The 23,589-nt window shown below is 42.6% G+C and overlaps 1 protein-coding gene across 8 annotated transcripts in view; it reads left to right on the top strand.

Moving 5' to 3' along the window:
* cacna1g (calcium channel, voltage-dependent, T type, alpha 1G subunit) overlaps positions 1-23,589 on the top strand; it is a 192,285-nt gene that overhangs the window by 81,724 nt on the left and 86,972 nt on the right. For all 8 annotated transcript variants that reach the window (XM_036217045.1, XM_036217043.1, XM_036217044.1 and 5 more), the window contains exons 6-10: positions 8,701-8,860; positions 10,466-10,760; positions 12,520-12,612; positions 12,705-13,599; positions 15,401-15,789. In XM_036217045.1, the coding sequence (XP_036072938.1) occupies positions 8,701-8,860; positions 10,466-10,760; positions 12,520-12,612; positions 12,705-13,599; positions 15,401-15,789 (1,832 nt within the window). The remainder of the gene's footprint in view (positions 1-8,700; positions 8,861-10,465; positions 10,761-12,519; positions 12,613-12,704; positions 13,600-15,400; positions 15,790-23,589) is intronic.

The raw sequence follows: 23,589 nt of genomic DNA, 5'->3' as shown, positions 1-23,589 counted from the left end.
TGATGGATGGATGGATTGATGATGGATGGATGATGGATGGATGATGGATGGATGAATGGATGATGGATGGATGATGGATGGATGATGGATGACAGATAGATGGATGAATGATGGATGGATGATGGATGACAGATAGATGGATGGATGATGGATGGATGATGGATGGAGTGAGACATCCTGTAATACACTTGAGACATTCTCAACTCTGATTTTTTTATCATTAACAGCACTTGAACAAAAATAATTTCATATTTTTTCTTGAAATTTTTAATATAAACCGTTCAGCATTCTGGTTCTTGCTGACTTATTTTCTTAATCTTCTCATCTTTGTCCGCCATCAGTCTCCATCTTAAGGTCTCCCTCCAATGAGAATCATGTTTTGGAGTTTTTAACATGTTTTTGGGGCATTTTTCCTCCGAAAGAGAAAAAATATAATAAAAAATCATTCGTGTTTGAATTCCTGAAACTTTCCTCCGTCACAGTAGCTAGCTAACCCGATGTAGCCGTAGAGGCCGGAGAAGATAAGATAACGTCCCACTTCTGTGCTGTAAAGGACTGTAATTCAGTGAAAGGCCAGACTGATGTTAGCTTTCATTATTTTCTAAAGGAATCTGAGGAAAAAATGATTTATTGGTCACAGCAACATCAATAATTACTTGATCATTTGGAGAAAAAGAGACATTTTCCAACTGGACGGAGCTGCGAGTGATTGTATTGTCCGCTCGCATTTTAATTGTGTCCAAGACGAGACTTTAAGTTGGCCTCACGTATTTAAACTGAAACAAAGTAAAATCCCATCAGCTGTCACAAATATGCTGTCCGCGTTTGATCCGATCCGCAGAGGGTGCGGTTCTCCTCAGCGGATCGGATCAGGATCCACCGGGTGGTTTAACCGACACCGGAACCGTTCTCCTGAACGTAACCCTTCGTCTGCATCTAAAAACCTCAGTCAGGGCTCAACCAGTCGTGACTTCCTCCGACCACCAGAGGGAGCCCTCACTAGAGTGCTGACTACATCTATTCTTCCTCACTCAATGACCCATAATGCATCTGCCTGCCTCCACCAGCTGTTTCCCATTCAAGTTCATTAGTAAACTGTATTTAACTCTGCACTCTGCTCCATGTGAAGTCTTGACTTGTTTCTCTGGTATATTCATTCTGAGCGTCTATTCTCTGCCTCGCTGTGATTGGTCAAGTGAATTCATCAATCAGCATGAATCCGTTCTGATTGGTCAAGTGAATTCATCGATCAGCATGAATCCGTTCTGATTGGTCAAGTGAATTCATCGATCAGCATGAATCCGTTCTGAGCTCCAGCTGCTGCTGCAGTGCAGCCTAAATGATCAGGTTTATTTTATTCTTATTTCTTCATGGGCTTATCAAAGTGTGTGTCTCTGGGGGGATAAGGGGCGGGGTTACACTGCTCAGCACCATAAGCCACGCCCACACAGAGGGATTTTTTTTTTGAAAGAAGGCTTCAGATCAAATGGAAAAATAGCTTTTTAAGACATTTAGGATGTGGAATTTCTGTTAAAAACTTCAGTCCTGATTAAAACCTCACTGGGAACGTTTAAAGAAAATAAAGAAAAAAATAGTTGTAGGGGGACTTGAAGTCCACCCAGGAGTCAACTCTCTCCATCCATTTCCTGATGTCTCTACCTGCAGTTTGTTCATTCAATAAAGTCCCAGCAGGTGTCACCCACCTAGGTGTGTGAAATCCTCCTCCCCTGGGGGAGTGGTGAGCTGCAGACACAGCCGCACTAAGGAACCATTTGGTGGTTTAATCCCTTCATGCTGAAGATCAAGCAGGGGGGCACTGGGTCTGGATTTGAACTCATGACCTTCGGGTCTCAGTGCGGACACTCTACCACAGAGCCTCTGAGGCGGTGTAAAACAGAACACCTCCAACCGTTTCTGAATGTGTGACCATCTCTCCCGTTGGAGCTGCGGCTCCGCTGCCACTCGTTATTCCAAATGAACCCAGCCATGCATTCTGGCTCGCTCATTAGGCTCCAACCATCCCAATTATTAAGCTAATGACAGCATTATTTTCTGTGGTGTTTATGGTCCTGCAGGAAAAAGGACACTTGGGGGAGTCTATGCTGTTGATGTCGCCTTCATCTGGTTTTTGATAGTTCTCTGCATCCTAATATCAGTAAAGCTTCCCAATGTTGGATTATCAGGCTCGACTCTTTTCCGTAAACAGTTTCATGTTTTGGTCTCATTGTCCAAAGCGTGTTCTCCCAGAAACGTTGTGGTTTAGTCTCGTTAGTTTTGCCACATTCTGTTTTTGTTATTGGAGCGTCCTCCTCGCTAACTTAGCATCTTCAGTCAGATGACGATGAGTGCCAGCTGACTGTTGGAGAGCCCCTAGACAGACGCAGTGCTGCACAGATCGTCTGGTGTGCAGTGCATGTTGGGTAGTTTTTGCACTGACTTCACATGTCAATCAACGTAAAATATTGTGAGAAAGGGGTGGGTGCAAGACGTCTACCTGGACGAGTGCAGCTGGAAATCTGGTACTGCCAAGAAGACTACAAACAATGCGTTGTGGGAAAAGTGTCCTTATAGTTCTTGTATCTCAACATGATGCTGATCAGAAATTACTCAATGAAGAAAATCTGAGTATTTACTGACTATTTCTGTAAAAAGTGAATCACTGTTGAGAAAATAAACCAGATTTCTGTTTATAGAAACAGTTCATGTTAGTAAGATCAACATCACTTAGATTACTTTAACATTAAAATTGATTTTACATGAAAAATTACATTATTTTATCTTTTCTCCTGATAATTATTTTGGTTTTGATGCTGATCCATTTATGCAACAAGAGAGACTCATTGTTACAGGCATCACTAATCATCTGTGTTTGATTGGTCCTGATGTCCATAACTCCAACAATCAAACAGTTTCTCAAAGGTTGCATACAAATCCCATGAGGTTGATGGAAGTTTGACCCTCACTCTCCTACCATCAACACAGTCACAAAAAACAAAATACCCAAACAGTGGATCAGCTGAATCTGTATCAGTATCACATAGAACTGTAATTGTAGCAATAAGATCTAACCTTTTATGTGCTATATTCTTAACTGACAAACCACCAGCATTGTTTTTACACGAGGAAACACTGGAGAGTTTAGTCCTGGTTGATGTAAAGATGCTGAAGTAAACACCACAACCTGTCTTTGAGATCCCATCCTCACCAAACATTTATGGATTCTTTGAGTCAGAACTTTAACATGTGAAATGATTACATTCAGAGATTGTCTTCCTGTCTGGTGAAGATGTTCTCTGCAGAAGAGCGATTTAGATCCGCAGTCATTTTTATAGCAGGTCCTCTCCAGAGGCACGGTCGACTGTTTTAGGAAATCCTCACATTTTTGGCCTCTCTCAAACTCTGGACAAAAAAGGCTGAAGCTAATTTTTAGAAACACTCTGATCCAGTTCTGGCAGCGACTGATGTGAAAGCTCTGCAGGAGTCATCCTGCTGACAGCAACAGAAATCCAGACTTTACCTCGTCATGTCTACAAAAAGGTGTCCGTTCCCTGCAGCGATGGCCTCCAGGGCCTCAGAGACGACCTGTCATTACCCGGATCCCGGCTGACTTCACGGATGAGAGCAGCTGTCAGGAGTTAGAGAGGAAATCCTGCACACTGCAGGAAACAAAGCTGTAGCAACAGATGTATAAGAACATTTCTAGTTTCTGTTCAATCACAATAGAAAAAAAAATATTTTAGTAATGTTGAAATTAGAAACAGTAACATCTCTGACTGAAAAACACACAAAGGAATATTATTCTGCATAATAAAATCACACATTATAATACAATAAAATGCTTTTGTACTCACTTCTCCATTAAAAGTAAAGGAAATAAATGAAGTACGTGTTCTTTAAATCAGTGGTAATCCCACTACAGCAAACACCGAACCATCTGCAGATGTTCTAGATGGAGTCAGAGGTCGTTCAGTTCTCCTTCAGGGCCGGGTTGGAGCCCAAAGAGATTCTCAACATCCAGAGATCCCAGTTTGGTCCAAATCATCTTCATGAGACAAACAGCTGCTTTATAAAATCTCTGTTTTTTTCACACTTCCAGCAACCACTTCTATCTCTAAATGTTTTGGGGCTGTCCTGAGTGACACCCCCGTGTGAGGGTTTAGGAACTTTGGGACTTTCAGAGGAGTTTAGTTTGAAATTCTGCAGAGGACATTGGTTCATGTGTTCATACCCATCACCCGTGGTAAAAACTGTTCAGGCTCTTCAATGAAACACATTATTTAGAGTCAGGTTTTTCTTGTTTTTCACAGTCTGAGGGAATTGTTTCTGGACAGTTTACTTCTGCTTGCAGCTAAAAAACACACCATGTGATGCACTTCTGGTCTGAAAGTTCCCTCTAACAACTCTCCATTCTGCACATTACAAATGTCCCTAAATGCCAGACCTGGTCACCTTTTGTGAGCATGAGTAAACAAAGAGGAGACACAGGTGTAGATGCTGAAGGCTCATACGTTCACGGAGGCAGAGCGGCCTGAAAAGCAAAAGAAGCAGACTTCATCTGCCCGCTAACAGATGGCTCCCAGATCACATGCAACGATCTGCTCGCCAGCAATGCTGAGAGAAAGGACGCCTGCGGCGAGGTTGGGAAGGGCGTGCAGCCAGAGGAGGAGACGATTGTTATTAATTATCAAATGTCAATCAATAGGAATAACCTGCTTTCAGGTTAGGAGATTCAACATTTTGATTCTACCACCATTTTTATTGTTTCATGTATCCTCTCTGCTAATCTCAAAGAAACAGGCATTCACACAGGGACATTCATGCTTTTATCTGAAAGAAAATCTCATTCCTTTAGAAAAACTTTGTGCTCTCTTACATGTCATTCACTTTGCTTGATGTTAAGAACATTTTAAAATAAACTATTGAATCACATCAGTAATAAGTTTCAGTACTATTATTAGGTTATAAAGTCATAAAAATCTTCTTTCATTGAGTACTTTACCTGATATATAAAGTAGTCCATAGGAAGAAACCTGAAGGTTAAAACTAACTGTAGAAATATTTCTTTACCATGATAGAACTCAGGAAAACAGTCAAACATTGTTCTTATCTTAAATGGGCTGACCTCTAAAGGTCAGGCAGATAGCGACAAAAATACACAAACATGTACAAAGATTTACCCATGTCAATTGATTTTGTCTAAAAAAGGTTAAAGAAAGACAGAAAGAAAACGTTTCTGTTTCCAGCAGTCACTCCATAAACATAGAAGGCATTAGTTCTTTCTTAACTTCTTCCTGTCCGGTCTCAAAAGGATCTGTAGAGAAGAGTAATCATTATTTTTTTTTTTTCCACTGAGACACAATTATTGGTTTATTATTTTTTTTGTCTATAAGTTTTGATCTATAATGTTTGGTCTGTAATGTTTCGGTCTATAACAGGAGTGTTAAACTCAATCACACAAGGGCCACTCTAAAACTCAATTTTTAAAACGTTAAAACCGTAACTTTTTAACATAATTATGAACTAGATATATAGCATTATCTGCAATGATGCTAGTGTGAATGCTGTAAGCTGAATTCACTCACTGAAGATGCTCTGAAACTGTTGAAATTGATAGTTAAAGATGCTGAAGCTGATAACTGAAAACGCTGAAGCCGATAGTCAGCGAAAATTTTAGCTAAATGCCGAATTTGCCTGGAAAAAAAAAACAAAAAAAACTTCCTTTAGCCAAAACAGGTAGCATGCAGCTGAAAAAAATAGCTAAACTTCAAAATAGCCTAAAACACAAAAAAGACTAAATTAGCCAAAACAGCTGGTGTGTAAATATTAGCTAAACCCAACATAGAGCCTAACAAATCTTAGTAAATGCCAAAATAATCCAAAAAGCTAGCAGGATGTCAGTTTTTAAAACTTTAAAGCAGTCATTTTTTACCGTTATTATGAATAATAAAAAGTTGGTAATATTATACTAGAAAAAATTAACTAAAACCTTAAATAACTTTCACTATTTTACTCTCCATAAAGATATATTTTGTCAAAATTTTACAAGTTAGAAATAAACACAACATAACATTGTGCCTTTAATAATAAGAAAATAAGATTATCTGGCGGGCCGGATAGAATCACCCAGAGGGCCGGATCCGGCCCCTGGGCCTCGACTTTAACACATGTTGTCTATAATATTTGGTCCATAACTTACGGCTCGCGGGCTGTTTCCGGTCTTCAAGATAGTTTGATCCAGCCCAGTTATGAAGAAAAAAATATACGCATTTTCAAAAAAGAAAGCAAGTTTCCAGCCCATTCCTGTGGTGAGTTATGGTTCTTTAAAGAAATGACCACATTGCACTATTCCACCACTAGGGGGAGCAAAGGAAACTCAATAGATCAAGAAATAAACACAATGAAGGCCAAACCACGCCAAGTTTTGGGAGAGAAAGGGAGATTTAACCTACTGGAACCTAGGGCCTAAAACTCAATTTCTGTTTACCTTTGAATTTACCTCTGTATTTTCAATTTAACATGCTTATATGGTATCATTTTAATCAGCACAACCTCTCCTATGTGACACTGCCTTTATTTAGTCATTTTCCATGTTCTATTCTTTCTATTCTATTGATTTGGGTCCTGCTCACAACACACTGTGCTGCTAAAATGTGACGGATTACTCACTTCATAGTTCTGTTGAACAGGTTTCAAAAAGTTTAACAAAGCTATGTTTCATCTGAAGATGTGATATAATCATACAGTACATGGCAGCGTTTTGAGAGTACTGGCTGTTTGGTGTTTCAGGAGGGAAAACTTTGCCTTTTTGGATGTCTTTGTGTATACACATGAAAACAAACTAACATACAATGTACGAAATAACAAAATTTAGACAATAACAGTGATTGTATGCAGAGATTTGCTATATTGATGTGTAGAGTTAGCCACAAATTTTATTTTAAACCGGAAATATGCCACACAGCTTAGTCCAGTGCATGTTGTGATGTTCATGACCTGTTCTTTGTCAGAAGGTACTTCAGTCTTTCTGTAGTTTCTCACCTCCTCTGTTTGTCAGATTGGTTAGTTTAATTGGTTCCTAAATCTGTCAGTACTCTTACTTGCCTGGTGAGACTCTGTGGATATTTTGCTTCTGTGTTGGATTTTGGATATTAGAAGTATAACAATTCTGACTGGATGTGGTCTAGATCCATGAAGAAGATTACTGTTAGGAAAGAGGAGTATTTTAAAGGGCAATGCAACGGCACTGACTCCACTCAACCCAGATAGGAAAAATGCTGATTGAGGCTTGAAGCTAACAGTGGTCAAACGGGACACTGGTCTGGAGCTAGAGCTCCAATGTAAAACTCTGAACAGTTTTACAGATCTGATCACTTTTGTTCATAACCTTTAATAAAGCATATATTCTCTTTTCACACATTTTAAGCTCATTCTGAACACTAAAAAAGTTTTAATAAGTGTCCACAACTCTGAAATCTTGTGGAATTTCTGCTTCTGGCTGATGATTTTCAGTCACCATCTTGGCTCCTCTGGAAACTCTCCAGCACTGAGTCTTCGTTTGTCCTTCTTAATTACTTTCCTGATTCATGCGCAGGTAAGATGTTTGCTGGCCAGAAGGTGGCGTTGCTTCCTCCTTTCAAAAGCAACATCACTTACCCTAACTCGATTGGCTGAAGTGGGCACTCATTGGCTCCGCCCAGCGTAACAAGCTCCGCCGCCCAGGCTGCCTGTCCCTGGGCGAGGGGCCAGTGTGGGCAAACACAGGTGGGGCCACCACGGAAACTGCGGACAAACCAAAGTCTACATTTTCCCTTGAAAAGATATCAAATCTAAATGGGATTTCCTGGTAAAATAAAATAAATCTGCCCACTTTTAAACCTTATAGGTCTCACTTGGCCGTGCTGACTGGCTTTTATTTTGAAAACCAGTCTAAAAAATGTCCAAATTCATTGGGGTGAAAATATGATTTAATGTTGTTTTTTTAATAAGTCAATCAAAAAACGGACCGACAGTGATAAACTTGCTGTTTAAAGTAATTAAAGTGAAAAAATATTTCATCCTTTTGCTTCTGTCACATGTTTGTGCTTTAGATGATATTATTTTTTCCAGACTTTCCTGGTAATTTCTGGTTTGTTATTGTTTTTGCTGCTCAGGATTTGACATGCTTCTCATCCTGCTATGATGGAATCATTTGATGTACAGAGAACTATCCAAACTCAAACACACTGCTGTGGTTTTGATATTTTTCTTCCATCTGGATCTTTGTGTGGATCCTCGGACCGCTAATCATTTTTGTCCCTCACTGCTCTATGTCCATCCATCTCTTCTTCACTGTGCAGCCTCTTGTTATTTACCAAAGTCATTCCTGTTGTTCTGAGATCTGACAGGAACAGCTTCTCCTGCAGTTTGTTTATGTAACGATGAGAAAAAATTCCTTCCTCATTTTTACCATCTATCAAAACCTGCAGGTCGTCCAGAAGGAAGAAGGTTTTAGTAAATACTTCTTACTCCAGAACTGAGCTTCTAAAAAATCAGAAAGTTTAAGATGATTAATCTGTGGTGAAACCAGGAGGTAATGACTGTCAGTAAAGCAGAAAAAACAACTTTAAAAATGAAACTGGTAACCGCATGTGGGTGTTGAGGTGAACCCCGTTCTCTGCTGGCCCGGCTGTCGCTCTGACTTGTCCTTGTCTCCTCTCTCAGGTATGCGCATCCTGGTGACGCTGTTGCTGGACACTCTGCCCATGCTGGGAAACGTCCTGCTGCTCTGTTTCTTTGTCTTTTTCATTTTCGGCATTGTTGGAGTTCAGCTGTGGGCCGGCCTCCTCAGAAACCGCTGCTTCGTCAAAGACAACTTCTCCTTGTGAGTTCCCATGTTTGCCTGTGTTATTCCAGACAGACAGAAGCTGCTCACCCTGTGGACGGGTAGCTGTCAAAAGCTTTCATCATCCCAGTGATGAAGGAGCTTTCATTAGAAAACAGTTGTTAATATCTAACTCCTACATTTACCTGATTGCATTGTTTACAACTCTGAACAGTGTCACATTGCTGACATGATTTTACTTTAGTGTACAGCTCCTTTTTCCTTGTAGTTTGATGTTCAGGTTAGCTTTTAGCGGTAAATTCATTTGTATATGGAGATTGATTTTCAGGTCTCCTGCCTTTGTGTCATCCATGAACCACATGACCTGTCACATGGTGATTTTAGCTGACTCCATTGGAGCACATTGCTGATTACAGGTGAATGTCACCTGTAATCAGGTCTTCAGGAGGAGAAGAGTCCAACCTGAACACTGCTGTCAAACTAAAGTTGGGCTTGAAGGTCATTGAGGTCGGTGTGGCACCGCCCTGCACTGATGAATGACAGAGAACAATGGTCCTGAAAGAGCCAGTGCGGCCCCCATTCTATTTCTGAAACATGGGCTCTAGTGACTTATTCATGTGGTCCATCAGCCAAGGTTCATCATTCTCTGTGGATTCATGGCTGTTCAGCTGTAATTCCACTTCATGCATTATGCTCCGAGGGAGCAGAAGCCTTCTGGTACTTTTGTCGCCTTTTATAAAAATGTTGAATATAAATAAAACGTGAATTCATGGACTGTTTTTAGGTTAAAGGCGGTTTTGTCCTGTTTGACCTGTGGAAGAGCATTACTAGCATCCTCTGCCTCCATTGATGACACTGATGAAGAGATTGTAAGCTTACCTGCAGAACCTTTGGATCATGTGGGGTGTGATGAATGAATGCCGGGATTCTGGCTCATCAAACATTCTGGCGCCTTGCCGGACCATCTCAATCTGTTGGCAGCTTTTAGGAAAGGAGATGGGAATGAGGAAGTAAAAATGGACAATTCATATCCTATAAAATACCAAAGTTGAATTTGTAACTTCGAAAAGCTGCTCAAAGTTTGACAGCTCTGATCAAATCCCCTCAGCAGGATCTGAATCCAGGGAGTTTCACTCTCGTTTGCTTCTTTAATCTGAATATAGTTGCTTGACTCTTTATTTAGAAGGTAATTACTAAAAAGTCAAAGCAGCTTCATTTATCTGATGTGATGCTGCTAAACAATCTTTGAAAGTTATTGTCTCCTGAGATTATTGGACGTCCTGTAACTTCAACAGCGATAGTCAAATGCTGCAAACAAGCATCATGATGTGGGACTGCTGTTTGAGCTGTCCAGTGATTCTGCAGTCTATGTGTTTAATGAACTCTAATCAACACCTGACAGATCCTGGCAGCTACTTCCTTTCTTGATTGTTTTGAGAAGATTGAGTGTTGTCTGTCTTATTTATTGATTTTTTTTTGGAAATCCTCTGAAGCGACTGCCTATTTCTCTGCTATATCAACTACTGATTTGCTAATTATCATTTTATTTCTTAATGTTACTATAAATTGTATTGGGAACTTAGTTGCCTAAACATCAGTAACCTTTTACAATCAAAAATATCTCTATTCTTCTCCCCCTTCAAGCCCTCTGTCCACAGAACTTGGAAGGTACTACCACACTGAAAACGATGACGAGAACCCCTTCATCTGCTCCATGCCGCGAGACAACGGGATGAGGGACTGCAGCTCAGTCCCAAAGCTGTATGATAAGGGCGGGGCACAGTGCATTCTGGATATCGACGCTTACAACAGCACAGACAACACCACCTGTGTCAACTGGAACCAGTACTACAGTAACTGTTCTGCTGGTCTGGTCAATCCTTTCAAAGGAGCCATCAACTTTGACAACATCTGCTATGCCTGGATCGCCATTTTTCAGGTGAGACAGCAAGTTTCAATTGATCAGCAGACAATCAGAGAAATGGTTGCTTCTCTGCAAAGATCCTCAGTCAGTTTCACTTGAACTCAAATCCCAGTTCCAGGCATTGTTTGGTAGAGTTGATCTGGTCCAGGAGTGAGGAGTACTGCTTCAGTTTAAAGGGACAATAAAGTTTCTTTGGCCATTTTGTGAGCTGACTCCACCCAACCGCAGCCGAGCAGGAAATGGTCACTTGGTTGGAAGAGACATGACTGGACGTTTCTAGACAATGCACAGAAATCTTCTGTTTTGTACCACACCCCGAGATTATTGTTTAGATGAGGTAATTTATGAGGCTAATTTATGTAAATTCAATGTCAGTAAATAAATGAGTGCATCAATCTTTATTTCAGTTCTTTATTGTTTGAGGGAAATTTGTTTCAGACTCACAGATTACATACACACAAAAGCAACAGCTCAACTCAGCAGGACAACACATAACACAAGTGCGCATGAAGAACACAATCATGAGTTTCCATGTTGAGGAGAGAAAAATGAATGGCTGGTATCTGGATGCTACTGCACCATAAAGTATGTCATTTGATTGAAATGCAGAACCGTCAGTCAAGCATTCTGTGATGCAAACATTACTCCACATGCATGTTTTAACTTCACTGAGCGCCAGATGTACGGTCAACTGGAACCTCCTGTCTGCCATCAGACAGCCTCAGCCGGGTCCCCAGTGGGGGGCTACTCCAGTCCACATGGGGTGTTTATTGAGGCATGGGCCGGCCTGCGTGCCTTCTTGATTGGAAACTGAAACGAGACGGCCCATCTGACACATGACCCAATGCCTGCTGCAGGGTCCTGGTTCATGCCGGAAGGATCCAATCTCAATCAGGCAGGAATGTCATCCAGAAGAACATGCTTCACAAGTTCCGTCCCCACAGACCAGGAGTACTCTGTTGCTACCGCCGCCACTTGCCAGCAAGACCCGCTGCCCATTAGAAAGCCTAACGGGGGGGTCTCTGCTGCCCTCCTGGAGATACCTGGTTAATCCTGCCAATAACATACACTTGTCACAAGGATAAAAAAGGAGCTCCACATGTGGAGTTTTTGCCCCTCCTCAGCGTTAGAAAGGTGTTTGCGTTCACCATCAGACTCCTAACTGTGGATGGAGCTGCTAATGCGCTTTGGTTTTTTCTTGACTGACCCGAGGTCGGTCGCTCAAAAGAACCTTGAACTGGGCTTTGATGTCGCTGACATGACAACAGAGAACACACAATCCAATTTAACAAGCTGTTTAGACAAACAGAGAAACTTTCTGTCATGTTGGAATCTTACATTTTCATTAAACCACATACCGGTAATTGTATTTTCCTTTCTGTTGACTTTCTGTTGTCTTTGCTATCACAGATGCTCACGTCTCATTTTCTGAGACCAGCCATCTTTTGTGCTATATATAATAGTACCTCCAGACTGACTGCGATCACAGAGTTGTAAAAGCATCCTCACCAATTCTGAGGCGGTGGGGTTTGCATACTTTTAGAAAAGAAGACAAGAACCAGCCATAGCCAAACTGAAACATTTGCACCAGAAATTATTGCATTGTTTAAAAAAAGACAAAAAAACCCCAACACTTTTAAAAAACATTGAATGAAAACATATCGGCATAAAATTGTATCTTTAAACTTCCAAAAGTTTATTATTTAAAAGCCAAACATAGAATGTACAATCTTGAAGTCTTCTGAGGTTGTTTGCTGTTTGTTTTTGTCTTTAGGTAATTACTCTGGAGGGCTGGGTAGACATCATGTACTTTGTGATGGATGCTCACTCCTTCTACAACTTCATCTACTTCATCCTGCTCATCATAGTAAGTGAAACTTCTTGGTAAAATCAAAATCCTTTGCAGCAAAGTGGGTGGATGTTCATCCAATTAAAGCCTAATGTTCCTTTTTTCCTTAGATTGGCTCATTCTTTATGATCAACCTGTGTCTAGTGGTCATTGCCACTCAGTTCTCAGAGACCAAGCAGAGGGAGAGCCAGTTAATGAAAGAGCAGCGAGCACACTTTTTGTCCAATGCCAGCACTCTGGCCTCCGTCTCTGAGCCCGGTTCCTGCTATGATGAGCTCCTTAAGTACCTGGTCCACATCATCCAAAAAGGGGCCAAGCAAACAGCTCATACTTGCAGGTTTTTGGCTCGCCGTGCTGGACTGAAGATCGCTGCCTCACCTCCGGCCACAGACCCTCAACGCAGCCAAAGGAGAAGGAGAAGGAACACCTCGAGGCGGGACTCCATGTCTGTTCAGCATGTGATGCAACATCACAACCACCACCATCACTACCACCTAAGAAACGGCAACGTCAAAGATGGAGGGGGCACCAAGGTCCTTGAAGGGAGGGTTGTAGAGGCTCATAGCAGCAATGAAAGGACTTTCCGAGCAACGTCTGGGAGTGGGTATCCTGCTTTGGCACTTCCTTCTTTTATCACAACAGCAGTCTCAGACACAAACCTCTCCAGTGTGTCCAGTTCTGTAGCAGGAGCACCATATTCAGTTTGCACTCTGCCAAATGCAGAAGCTCTTTGTTGTTCTCCCTTGCCCAACAACATAGGGATCGTTCAAGCTCCCTTCCAGACTCCTTTGTTCACTACATCCAAGACCATGAAAAGGAACTCTGTGCCATTTGCTGCTCCAGGGCCTAAGAACTACCCTACCCTCCAGGCCCGAGCTTTGGCCGAGTCCAGGCGAGGTAGCGTTGCAACGAGCACGCTCTCCAATATCAGCTGCAGCCTCAACATGCCCCCTATGCAGTTGGAGAGATGGTCATCCAGCCAGGTCAACACAAGCACCTTAAGAGGTAGATGACCCATTTTCAATGTCATGGGCTTATTTTGGACTAATGTCTTCTGTGTGACAGTGGAGTTTTCTCAGTGATTAACCTTAAACCAGAGCAGTTCTATGTTCCACAGGAGCTCAACGAATCAAATCATGAATATGAATAAATGAATGAAATGGTTTATTTCAAGCAATCGGGTAATGATACATGAAATAACATAAGGGTCAGACATGCGTAATCCCACAGTTCTCAAAGTCCTTCATGGTTTTTATTCCCAGAGGCTTCGTCTGGTCCGGTGGTCCGAGTGGTTTCACAAAGATTCTGGAGTTCTGAATCCAGGTGCTGTGGATCTGTTTCCTCGTAGGATTCTCGCGTGCTTCGCCAGATCGGCGTGATATTTGGATGAATGATCATTAAGAAAGAACGTAGAACCCTTCAGGTGTTCTCGTTGTTTCATCAGAGCTATCTTGTTCTTTCGATTCACAAACCTGATCAGGATCGCTGGTTTATCCGTATTCTTTCTCAGAGGAAACAGATGACAGACCTCAACAGTGTTTAGGTCCAAGGAAATCCCTTTAGACGCAAGAAATACTCCAACTTGATCCTCTATGGTCGGGTTAGCAGCACCACTTCTGCTTCATCTTGACTATGGACTTCATCACCACTCGTCCCTCAGCTTTATCTGAATGAACTCTTAGATTCGTAGTTGTAGAAGCTAACCTTTCTCTAACAGTTCTGGTATCTCCTGTCCGTCCTGGGATAGGATCTCTCCTTCATGTGGGAATCCCTAAGGTTTCTTCTTTTTTCCTGACTCAGGTTTTTTAGGAGTTTTTCCTTACCGGGAGGGAGGGTCTAAGGGCAGGGATAACCAGTTTATTTAGTCTGTTCAGTTTTTAACTATTGTTCATATTTTGAAGCCCAATGAGGCAAATTCCTTTGTGATTTTGGGCTATAGAAATAAAATTGAATTGAATTGAATAGTTGAAGTCCCGTGAGAATCACATTATTCATCCGTGCCTGTTGATCCATGTCATGCATACTCCTCTTCAGGAGATCTTGGCGATTATCTCGTTGTTCGTTACGTTCCTGTTCTTGACGGAAATCTTCCACGAGTTGTACCAGTGGTGATAGCTTAGCCTCAAGCTCCATCAGAGCTAATAGTTTAATATCCGTCAGAGGCACCGGGGATAACTTAGCTTGTATATCCGCAAGTGCGATTTTGAGCTCCGTCAAATTGACTTAAAAATTTTTCTCCTGTGCCATCTTCAACTCTCCTTGTTGCAGTAGAAGTTTAGCAGTAGCTTATTGATTAAAGCCACGTGTGAGCAACTTTAAAAAACGTTAAAAGCCGAAGAGTTGAGGAGAGTTGGAGACACATGTCTGCTGCTCGTGACCCTGAACTTGAAAAGCCAGCTTTTTGATTTTCTCATAAAAAAAAACGACAGATTTCTTTATTTAATTCAATAATCTTAATATGAATTCTAAAATACATTGCCATTGTACCTGAGACAATACATTAAACGAACATTCATTAATTTTTTTATGTTTGTCAACCAGAAAACACTGATCAGGACTAAAACCTGAACAATGACATTAATAGACCTGCAGCCTCAGTGTTGTAGTTTCATGTGCGGTCCAGTTGGGATGAGGTTCAGTAGAACTTGACCTTCTATTCTGAATTTTGGACACTGATCTGCATTTGAAAATAGAAGTGCAGCACAATCTGACTTTGATAAGTAGTTTAAAGAACTTTATTTTATGCTGCATCACAAACTGTCACAGTTTCTTTTACTTTCTTTCTCCTCTTCTCCTTTGTCTGCAGCCCGGCTCTCCAACCAGCTTTCAGCTCGAGACCTGAACACCACCACCAGCACTATGGACACCATCATTCTGGCATCGGATCTCAACAGCTGCCCGTTATGTGCCGACAAATTAGAGGTGGAGATGGAGGGCAATCATACACCTGGAGACTCTGACAGCGAGAGGGTTTTTGAGTTTAGCCAGGACCTCCACCACAGGGACCAGAGAGACAGCTGGCAGTCCAGAAAGACGCATCAGCGGCTGGGCAAGACGGCAGCTAAGGCCGTTCTCTTCTGGAGGCTAGTGTGCGATACTTTCAGGAAGATTGTGGATAGCAAGTACTTTGGCAGAGGGATAATGATCGCTATTCTGATCAATACTCTGAGCATGGGGATCGAGTACCATGAGCAGGTGAGTGCACGTGGTGAGTCCTGAGATGAGAAAAATCTGCTGTCCTTCATTTAAAAAAAGAATTCTAACATTAACAGTCTCTCCTTCAAATAAGACTTATTTATTCATGTGCATTTGTTAAATCTCCAGAATATTTCAGGACACATTTCGGCCTCAGCAGTTGTTCTTGTGCACCACTCCTCCGTCTTCCACGACCCCCGTGGTGGGGGTGGGAGGTGACCTCTTGACAGCTCCAACATCTTTGCTGTTGCCTTGATGAATATCTGCTCTCTAGTTTACTAAACACAGTTACACTGTAACACAGTAGAGTGACTGTGTGGGATCCATGACACATTTTAAACACACCACAGACTCAACCATAGAGTAGACAGATGGTCAGCAGCAGCATGCTGGGACTGTGCAATGCCCTCACAGGTGTGTGGAGTCGTTTAATCCGACACTTCTGAACTGGTTCCTCACTAAAACTCTAATTTTATTGTTACCAAGTAGACGTGTACAGGCCCACCAATACTCCTTACTGACAGAATGTGTTCTGCAGGGATCATTTTCCTGACCGCTTTGTCCCTTTCGGGGTCGCGGGGGTGCCGGAGCCTATCCCGGCTACTGAAGGGCGAAGGCGGGGTACACCCTGGACAGGTCGCCAGTCTGTCTCAGGGCCTCAATCACACACATCCACTCTCACATTCACACTTAGGGGCAATTTAGAGTCACCAATGAACCTATGAAGCATGTTTTTGGACGGTGGGAGGAACCGGAGTCCCCGGTGAAAACCCACGCATGCACGGGGAGAACATGCAAACTCCACACAGAAAGGTCCCAGCCGGGAGTTGAACCGGGGCCTTCTCACTGTGAGGCAAGAGCGCTAACCACTGCTCCACCGTGCAGCCCCTCTGCAGGGATCGACCCCCTTTAAACCACCAATATAGCAGGAACAACATAGAAATCTCTAAATCCAACAGCTTTTGATTTTTGTCTCTACAGCAACACTGTGACTTAGTCTGTTCTTTTTAATGGGGGAAGTAAACTATATTATATCCAAATTTATATTAATTTCTATTTTGTAGTTGCTCCTTTGTTATAAAATATAATTCAGTGTGCCACACAAGTTAGGCTTTATTGTCCAAGTTCTCATCTTTTGTTGGTGCAGAGACTAAAAAGTCAGCATGAAGTTTTTATCAGTAAATTTTACCTACATTTAGGATTTACATTCAGGAAACATGTCCTTCTTTCTTAGACCAGGTCGTCTCAATCTTAGTCCTGAAGGACTGCTCTCTTGCTAGTTCTTCAGATACATTTCTCCCCTTACTGTTGGTTGCCTGGAGCTAGTGTGTTGAACCAGTGAGAAGCTGCAATAGCAGTAACAGATAGAAGACAATTACGACTCGGGTTTGTGGGAACTGAGACTGGGCAGGCCTTCTCTGGTAAACATGTAAACTTGAATCAAGCTACAGGTTGCGGGAAGAAGAAATCCTTTACAGCATCACATGCCCGTATGTTCCAACTGCTCACAATAGTTTTTGTTTGACACACTAGCATTTTTAAATCTGTTTGAGGTTCAAATTGCATTCAAGTGGACTGCCAATTATAAAAAGACCCAAATGCGAATTTCTAAAATCCCACAGTCTCTGTAACAGGATGGCCTGATCCTTGAGATCCATAGAATAGAATAACTTTATTGTCATCGTACATTATACAACAAAATTGAGTGCAATCATTTTCTTGTGTGAAAATAAATAAATAAAATAAAATAAAATAGCAAAAGGGTAAATTCAAACACACATCCAAACAATAATACAAAGAAGGAAACCTAACCCAAACAAAACTCAATTCCTAGCAGCATTTAAAAATGTGATGGGTTTGGGAAAAAAAAAAAAAAACAGCTTTTTAATCTATTTGTCCTTGATTTTATTGTTCTGTATCTTCTGCCTGAAGGCAGAAGTGTAAACAGAGAATGTCCGGGGTGAAATTAATCCAGTGATATGTTTTAAGCTTTCCTTAGGCAGCAGAGCTTTACAGTTCCTCCAGAGATGGGAGAGGGTAACCAATGATCTTCTGGGCTGTAGAGATGACCCTCTGGAGCGCTTTTCTGTCTGCTGCTGTGCAGCTGGAGAACCAGGCACAAACACAATACGTCAGAATGCTCTCAATGGAGCAGCGGTAGAAGGACACCAGCAGTTTCTCGCCCAGATTATGGTTCTTCAAAAGTCTGAGAAAGTACATTCTCTGCTGGGCCTTCTTCACCAGAGCCGTGGTGTTAGTGCTCCAGGTCAAGTCCTGCTGGATGGTGACGCCCAGGAACTTGAAGGCAGCCACCCCCTCCACCCTCTCCACCATGTCCCTGCTGATGTACAGGGTTCTGAATGACTGTTTTCTTCCTCCTTTAATCCACCACCAGGTCCTTGGTCTTGTTGATGTTTAGGACCAGGTTGTTGTGCCCACACCAGACGCAGAGTCGCTCCACTTTGTCCCACCCGGAGATGAGCCCCACCACTGTGGTATCATCAGCAAACTAGATGATGGTGTTGCTGGTGTGGGTGGAGGTGCAGTCGTGGGTGTAGAGGGTGTAGAGCAGGGGGCTGAGCACGCAGCCCTGTGGGGAGCCGGTGTTGGGTGAGGGCTGTAGATATGTGGGCCCCCACTCTCAACCTTTGAGAGCGGCCTGTCAGGAAGTCCAGGATCCAAAGGCAGATTGAATCTGAGGGTTCCAGGGCCTCCAGTTTGGCCTGTGCGGGAGGATGGTGTTAAAAGCGGAGCTGAAGTCCACAAAGAGCAGCCTCGCGTAGCTCTCTGACTGCTCCAGGTGTGACAGAGCAGTGTGGAGGGTGGTGGTGATGGCGTCCTCTGTGGATCTGTTTGCCCTGTATGCAAACTGATGACTGTCCAATGTCGGTGGGAGGCGGAGACAATAAAGGTCACGCTTGGACTGAGAAATATCTGCAGGACTGTTTGAAGATCAGGAGTGGAATCTGTTTGCTAACCTGGAGTGATCTACTGCTGATATTCTGTCCTATATAAGCTTCTGCCCTGAGAAGATTGGAAGATTGAAGGTATTCTCTAACCAGAAACAAAGTACAGCTCCTGCTGAGGCAGCATGACTTAGCATTCGAGTCTGAAGACTCTCAGATCTACTCTGCAGCACAAAGACATCTGGGAGGACAAGCACAAACAGCTCATGGAAGAAGGCTTTCGAACATCAGAACATTTGGAAATGAGCAAAAAAGAAGAAGAAGAAAAAAAAAACGCTCAGCAGACAAAGAAAGAAACCGTGGACACAGACACCAACAACCTGTTACTTTCAGACACCATTTTCTCCTGCAAAAAAAATCATGATGCAGTGTGTTGTTTCTCCGACACAATCTACTTTTAGATTTGTGATCTCATGAGATGGTTGACCTTCTCAGATATTGTGTACCTATTGTCCTCTGTGCAATAATAATAATATTAATAATATTAATAATAATACATTTTATTCAAAAGCGCCTTTCAGACCCTCAAGGTCACTTCACAATGAAACAGCTAAAAACACATATGTAAAACAAATAAGTTAAAAACTGAAGTATAAGAGCATTAAACAGAGAACAGAAGATGCTATAGATAAGCTTGTTTGAACAGGAAAATTTTAGTTGTGATTTGAAGGTCGTTAGAGAGTCCAGGTTTCTGAGATGAGGGGGAAGAGAGTTCCAGAGTCTGGGGGCAGAGCAGCTGAAGGCTCTGCCACCCATGGTGCAGAGGCGGGGCAGGGGAACAGACAGGTGAAGGACCACAGGGAGCGGGACGGTGTGGGGATGTTGATTAGTCCAGACAGGTATGGAGGGGAGAGGTTGTGCATGGCCTTGAAGGTGTGCAGAAGGATTTTGAAATTGATGAGTGACCAGACTGGGAGCCAGTGCAGGTGCTGTAGAACAGGGGTGGTGTGGTGGTGAGGTGGGGTTCCGGAGATGATCCGAGCTGCAGTGTTTTGAACCAGTTGAAGTCTATGGATGGATTTCTTGGGAAGACCGAAGAGGAGGGAGTTGCAGTAATCAAGGCGGCTGATGACGAGGCTGTGGACCAGGATGGAGGCTGACTGATCGGTGACAAGTAGATCGCTTGAAAGGGAGTGGAAGGAAGCTAATTTATATAATCCCACCCCGACTCGACCATTTTCTCTACATAAATTATCAACATCCGGTTCAGGACTTAATATCAAATATTAATAGATTCAGGATATTAAGGATCATTAATATCATTGATGTAATCAAGTTTCAAAGCATCCATGAAAAATCTTTCCCATTAATCAGTAACAATAATCTAATATTCTCATTGAAAACAGAGACTTTGTACAGATTGTATTCAAAGAATTATGATAATACAAAAAGTAAAAGTTAAATGATTTTAATTTGCTAATGCAGTAAAAATCTAAATATTCTCATTAAAAAAGACAATTAGTGCAGATTGTATTAATCAAAAAATGATTATAAATATATAAAAAGTAATAAGTAACAAATAATCTTCATTAGTTAAAGGAGAAAAAAATCAAAATATTCTAATAAAAAATACAATTTATGCAGATTGTATTCATCAAAGAATGATTATAATACACAAAAAATAATAAGTTGAGAAGAAAAAGATCAGGAATTTAAGCAGAATCAGTGCTAAATCACAGTTTAGGAGCAGTTTAAGGCCACATAATCGTTCTTCATTGTTATGACTGAGAGACTGTGAAGGTCTCATTTCAAGGGAAATGTGCTCGAGTTCTGCAGCTCAGAATCGGGTCAGAGTTCACATCCAGCAGTTTTTGAGTTCACATTTTGTTTCAATTAAAGGGTCAGACATGCATAATCCCACAGTTCTCAAAGTCCTTCATGGATTTTATTCCCAGAGGCTTCGTCTGGTTCGGTGGTCCGAGTGGTTTCACAAAGATTCTGGAGTTCTGAATCCAGGTGCTGTGGATCTGTTTCCTCGTAGAATTCTCGCGTGCTTCGCCAGATCAGCGTGATATTTGGATAAATGATCATTAAGAAAGAACGTAGAACCCTTCAGGTGTTCTCGTTGTTTCATCAGAGCTATCTTGTTCTTTCGATTCACAAACCTGATCAGGATCGCTGGTTTATCCGTATTCTTTCTCCGAGGAAACGGATGACAAACCGCAACAGTGTTTAGGTCCAAGGAAATCCCTTTAGACCCAAGAAATTCTCCAACTTGATCCTCCATGGTCGGGTTAGCATCCGTCACAGGTCTGTTAGCATCCATGCTAGTGCTGGTAGCACCAGGCCGCACCCGGGGTTGTAGTTGAAGTCCCCTGAGAATCACATTATTCATCTGTGCCTGTTGATCCATGTCATGCATCCTCCTCTCCAGGAGATCTTGGCGATTATCTCGTTGTTCGTTACGTTCCTGTTCTTGACGGAAATCTTCCTGGAGTTGTAGCAGTGGTGGTAGCTTAGCTTGAAGCTCCAGCAGAGCTGATAGTGATTTGAATGTTTGTTTAATAGTTGCACATCTTTAAATGCTTTTTAAAAAAATTGATACATCTTTTTCTGCAATTCCACAAACATCTAAAAAGAGGAATGAGAGTGGGGCCAAAGGGAAAGGCCACTGCTGCTGCTGCTGCTGCTGCTGCTGCTGCTGCTGCTGCACTGACAGCAGTATTGATTCAGGCCTGTATTGACAGGAGTCCTGTTGGGTCACTTCAATCCCACAGGGCAGCTTTAACATGCATTAACCTTGACTGAGGCTCCAGTGAAACAGACATCAGATGCTACTGGGAAAACTTCCCAGGATAAAGGAATTTCCTTTCATGTTGGTGCGAAGGTGGCTTTGATGTCACTGGTTAGGAATCCTCCAACTGCCAAACTTTAAATGTCAAATCTGCAGAAAAGTCTGAGAAAGAAACTGAAAGTGTTGTTTTCCAGCTTGTTTATGCGTTTACTCCAGTTCATCTGAATCTTTAGTAAACAGAACATCATCTATTCTCCAAATGGCTCATTTAATAAAAAAAAAAAAAAAGTATTTATTTTATTTAACCATTATTAAATAAGCCCTGTGACAGACAGGTGACCTGTCCAGGGTGTTGCCTGCCTTCGCCCATCAGTAAGGCTGGTTTATACTTCCACACGATTCGTAATCGCTCACGTCACATCCACAGTCTTTGAGGTATTGTTCAGACTAATGCTGACTGGATTTGATTGTGACTCTCTGATATAACTGCGATGTGCTTCTGACTCGTGTTTATACTTGTCAAGCAATTTAATCATGTTCTGTTTCTTTTTTAACATGATCAGCATCCCGCTCAGACATTTGCAGCATCTGTACATGAAAGACAGAGGAGGAAGTGATGAGTTAATCTGCTAAACAGAAGCAGGAATACAAAGACAACAAAGTTCAATTAAAAAAGGAGCAAATTGCATTCTTTATTGCTGTAAGATATAAGAAAGAAGACATATTTTTCCACTAACTTGCTCTGTTTTATGTCTAGTTGTCCACTCCCTGTCTCTGTGTGTGAAGTTCGGTATTTCTTAACTTCAGTAACTTTCAGTATTTTCAGTGTTAAAGTATATTTTTCTGGGCAGGGTTTTCTGCAGAGTTGCGTACTCTAATCGCTGAAAGAAATTCAAGTTAAATTACTTGATTTACCTGCAATAGCACTCTGGGCGTGACATCACCAGCAGCTGGAGAGTTCTAACGCCGGAGTCACACAGGACGCGATAGCGCCGCGAAGCGGCGCGGAACGGCGTGCGCTTCCATTCGGCGCCCATGTTAACCTATGGCGTCGGTCACACCAGTCGCCGAGCGACGCGCAGCGGCGCGCAGGGTCTGCGCGGTGCAGCGCAACGTTTTCAAAATAGAACCAATTTTTCACAATAAAACGCCGCGATTGACAAATGTGATCATGTTTTTGTGTCTAAACAGACTGTAGAGATGAAAATATGCATACAATCAAAACACACAGACACGCGTGTGCGAGAGCCCCCACCCCACAGATCTCCGGAGCGGGTGTGCTGGGCTGCAGGGTTCTGGGAGGAAAAAAAGCAGGGCAGACGGGCCCCCAAATGCAGTGGGGGCACACTGGAGCGGGACACGGGGCTGCGTTTGAACGAGAGAGAGGCAGAGGAGCGATTCTTCTTGGAAGAAACATCAGGTAATATTTTTAGTTTATTAATTTACCGACGGAAACACCTGGGAGCGCGTGCGTGCACACAGACACACAACAAAACAGACAGACACGCACACGCGCGCACAAACCGATCAATGAAGTGGGCCGACTGCGGAGTTGGGGGGCGGGGTCTGTGTCAACAGGGGCAGAGACCGTCCCCTTTTAGCAGAAACACGGGGAGATATCCTGGTTATTGACCATGATGGCAAAAAAAGCAATAGCTCTAGCAGAAGCGCCTGTCGACCGTCGCGGAAAAAAATCGCGTCTGGTGTGACCAATAGAGCGCCGCGAATCGGCGCGCACTCCGCTCCGCGCCGCCTTGCGGCGCTATCGCGTCCTGTGTGACTCCGGCGTAATGCGACTGAAGAGATTCTGCTCCGATGGCCGTGCGACCACCGCGACGTCAGCGATTACGAATTGTGTGGAAGTATAAACCAGCCTTTAGGCTCTGGCAGCCCCGCGACCCCGGAAGGAACAAAGCGGCCAAGAAGATGGATGAATGAATTAATGCATTATTTAACCAAAGAAAAAAATCTACACCCAAGACATGTCATAGAATTGAAATACGCTAAAAATTAATAAATATGATGAAATCAAACATAATAAAACAGTCAATGTAGCCACGAGGGGGCCCAAGCCAGGGTCTCATTGTGCCCGTCCCAAGC

The sequence above is a fragment of the Oryzias melastigma genome, linkage group LG19 (genome assembly GCF_002922805.2).
Source record: "Oryzias melastigma strain HK-1 linkage group LG19, ASM292280v2, whole genome shotgun sequence".
NCBI classification, from domain to species: domain Eukaryota; kingdom Metazoa; phylum Chordata; class Actinopteri; order Beloniformes; family Adrianichthyidae; genus Oryzias; species Oryzias melastigma.
Note: the sequence above shows the minus strand (reverse complement) of the source record. Positions and strands in the feature narration are given on the sequence as shown.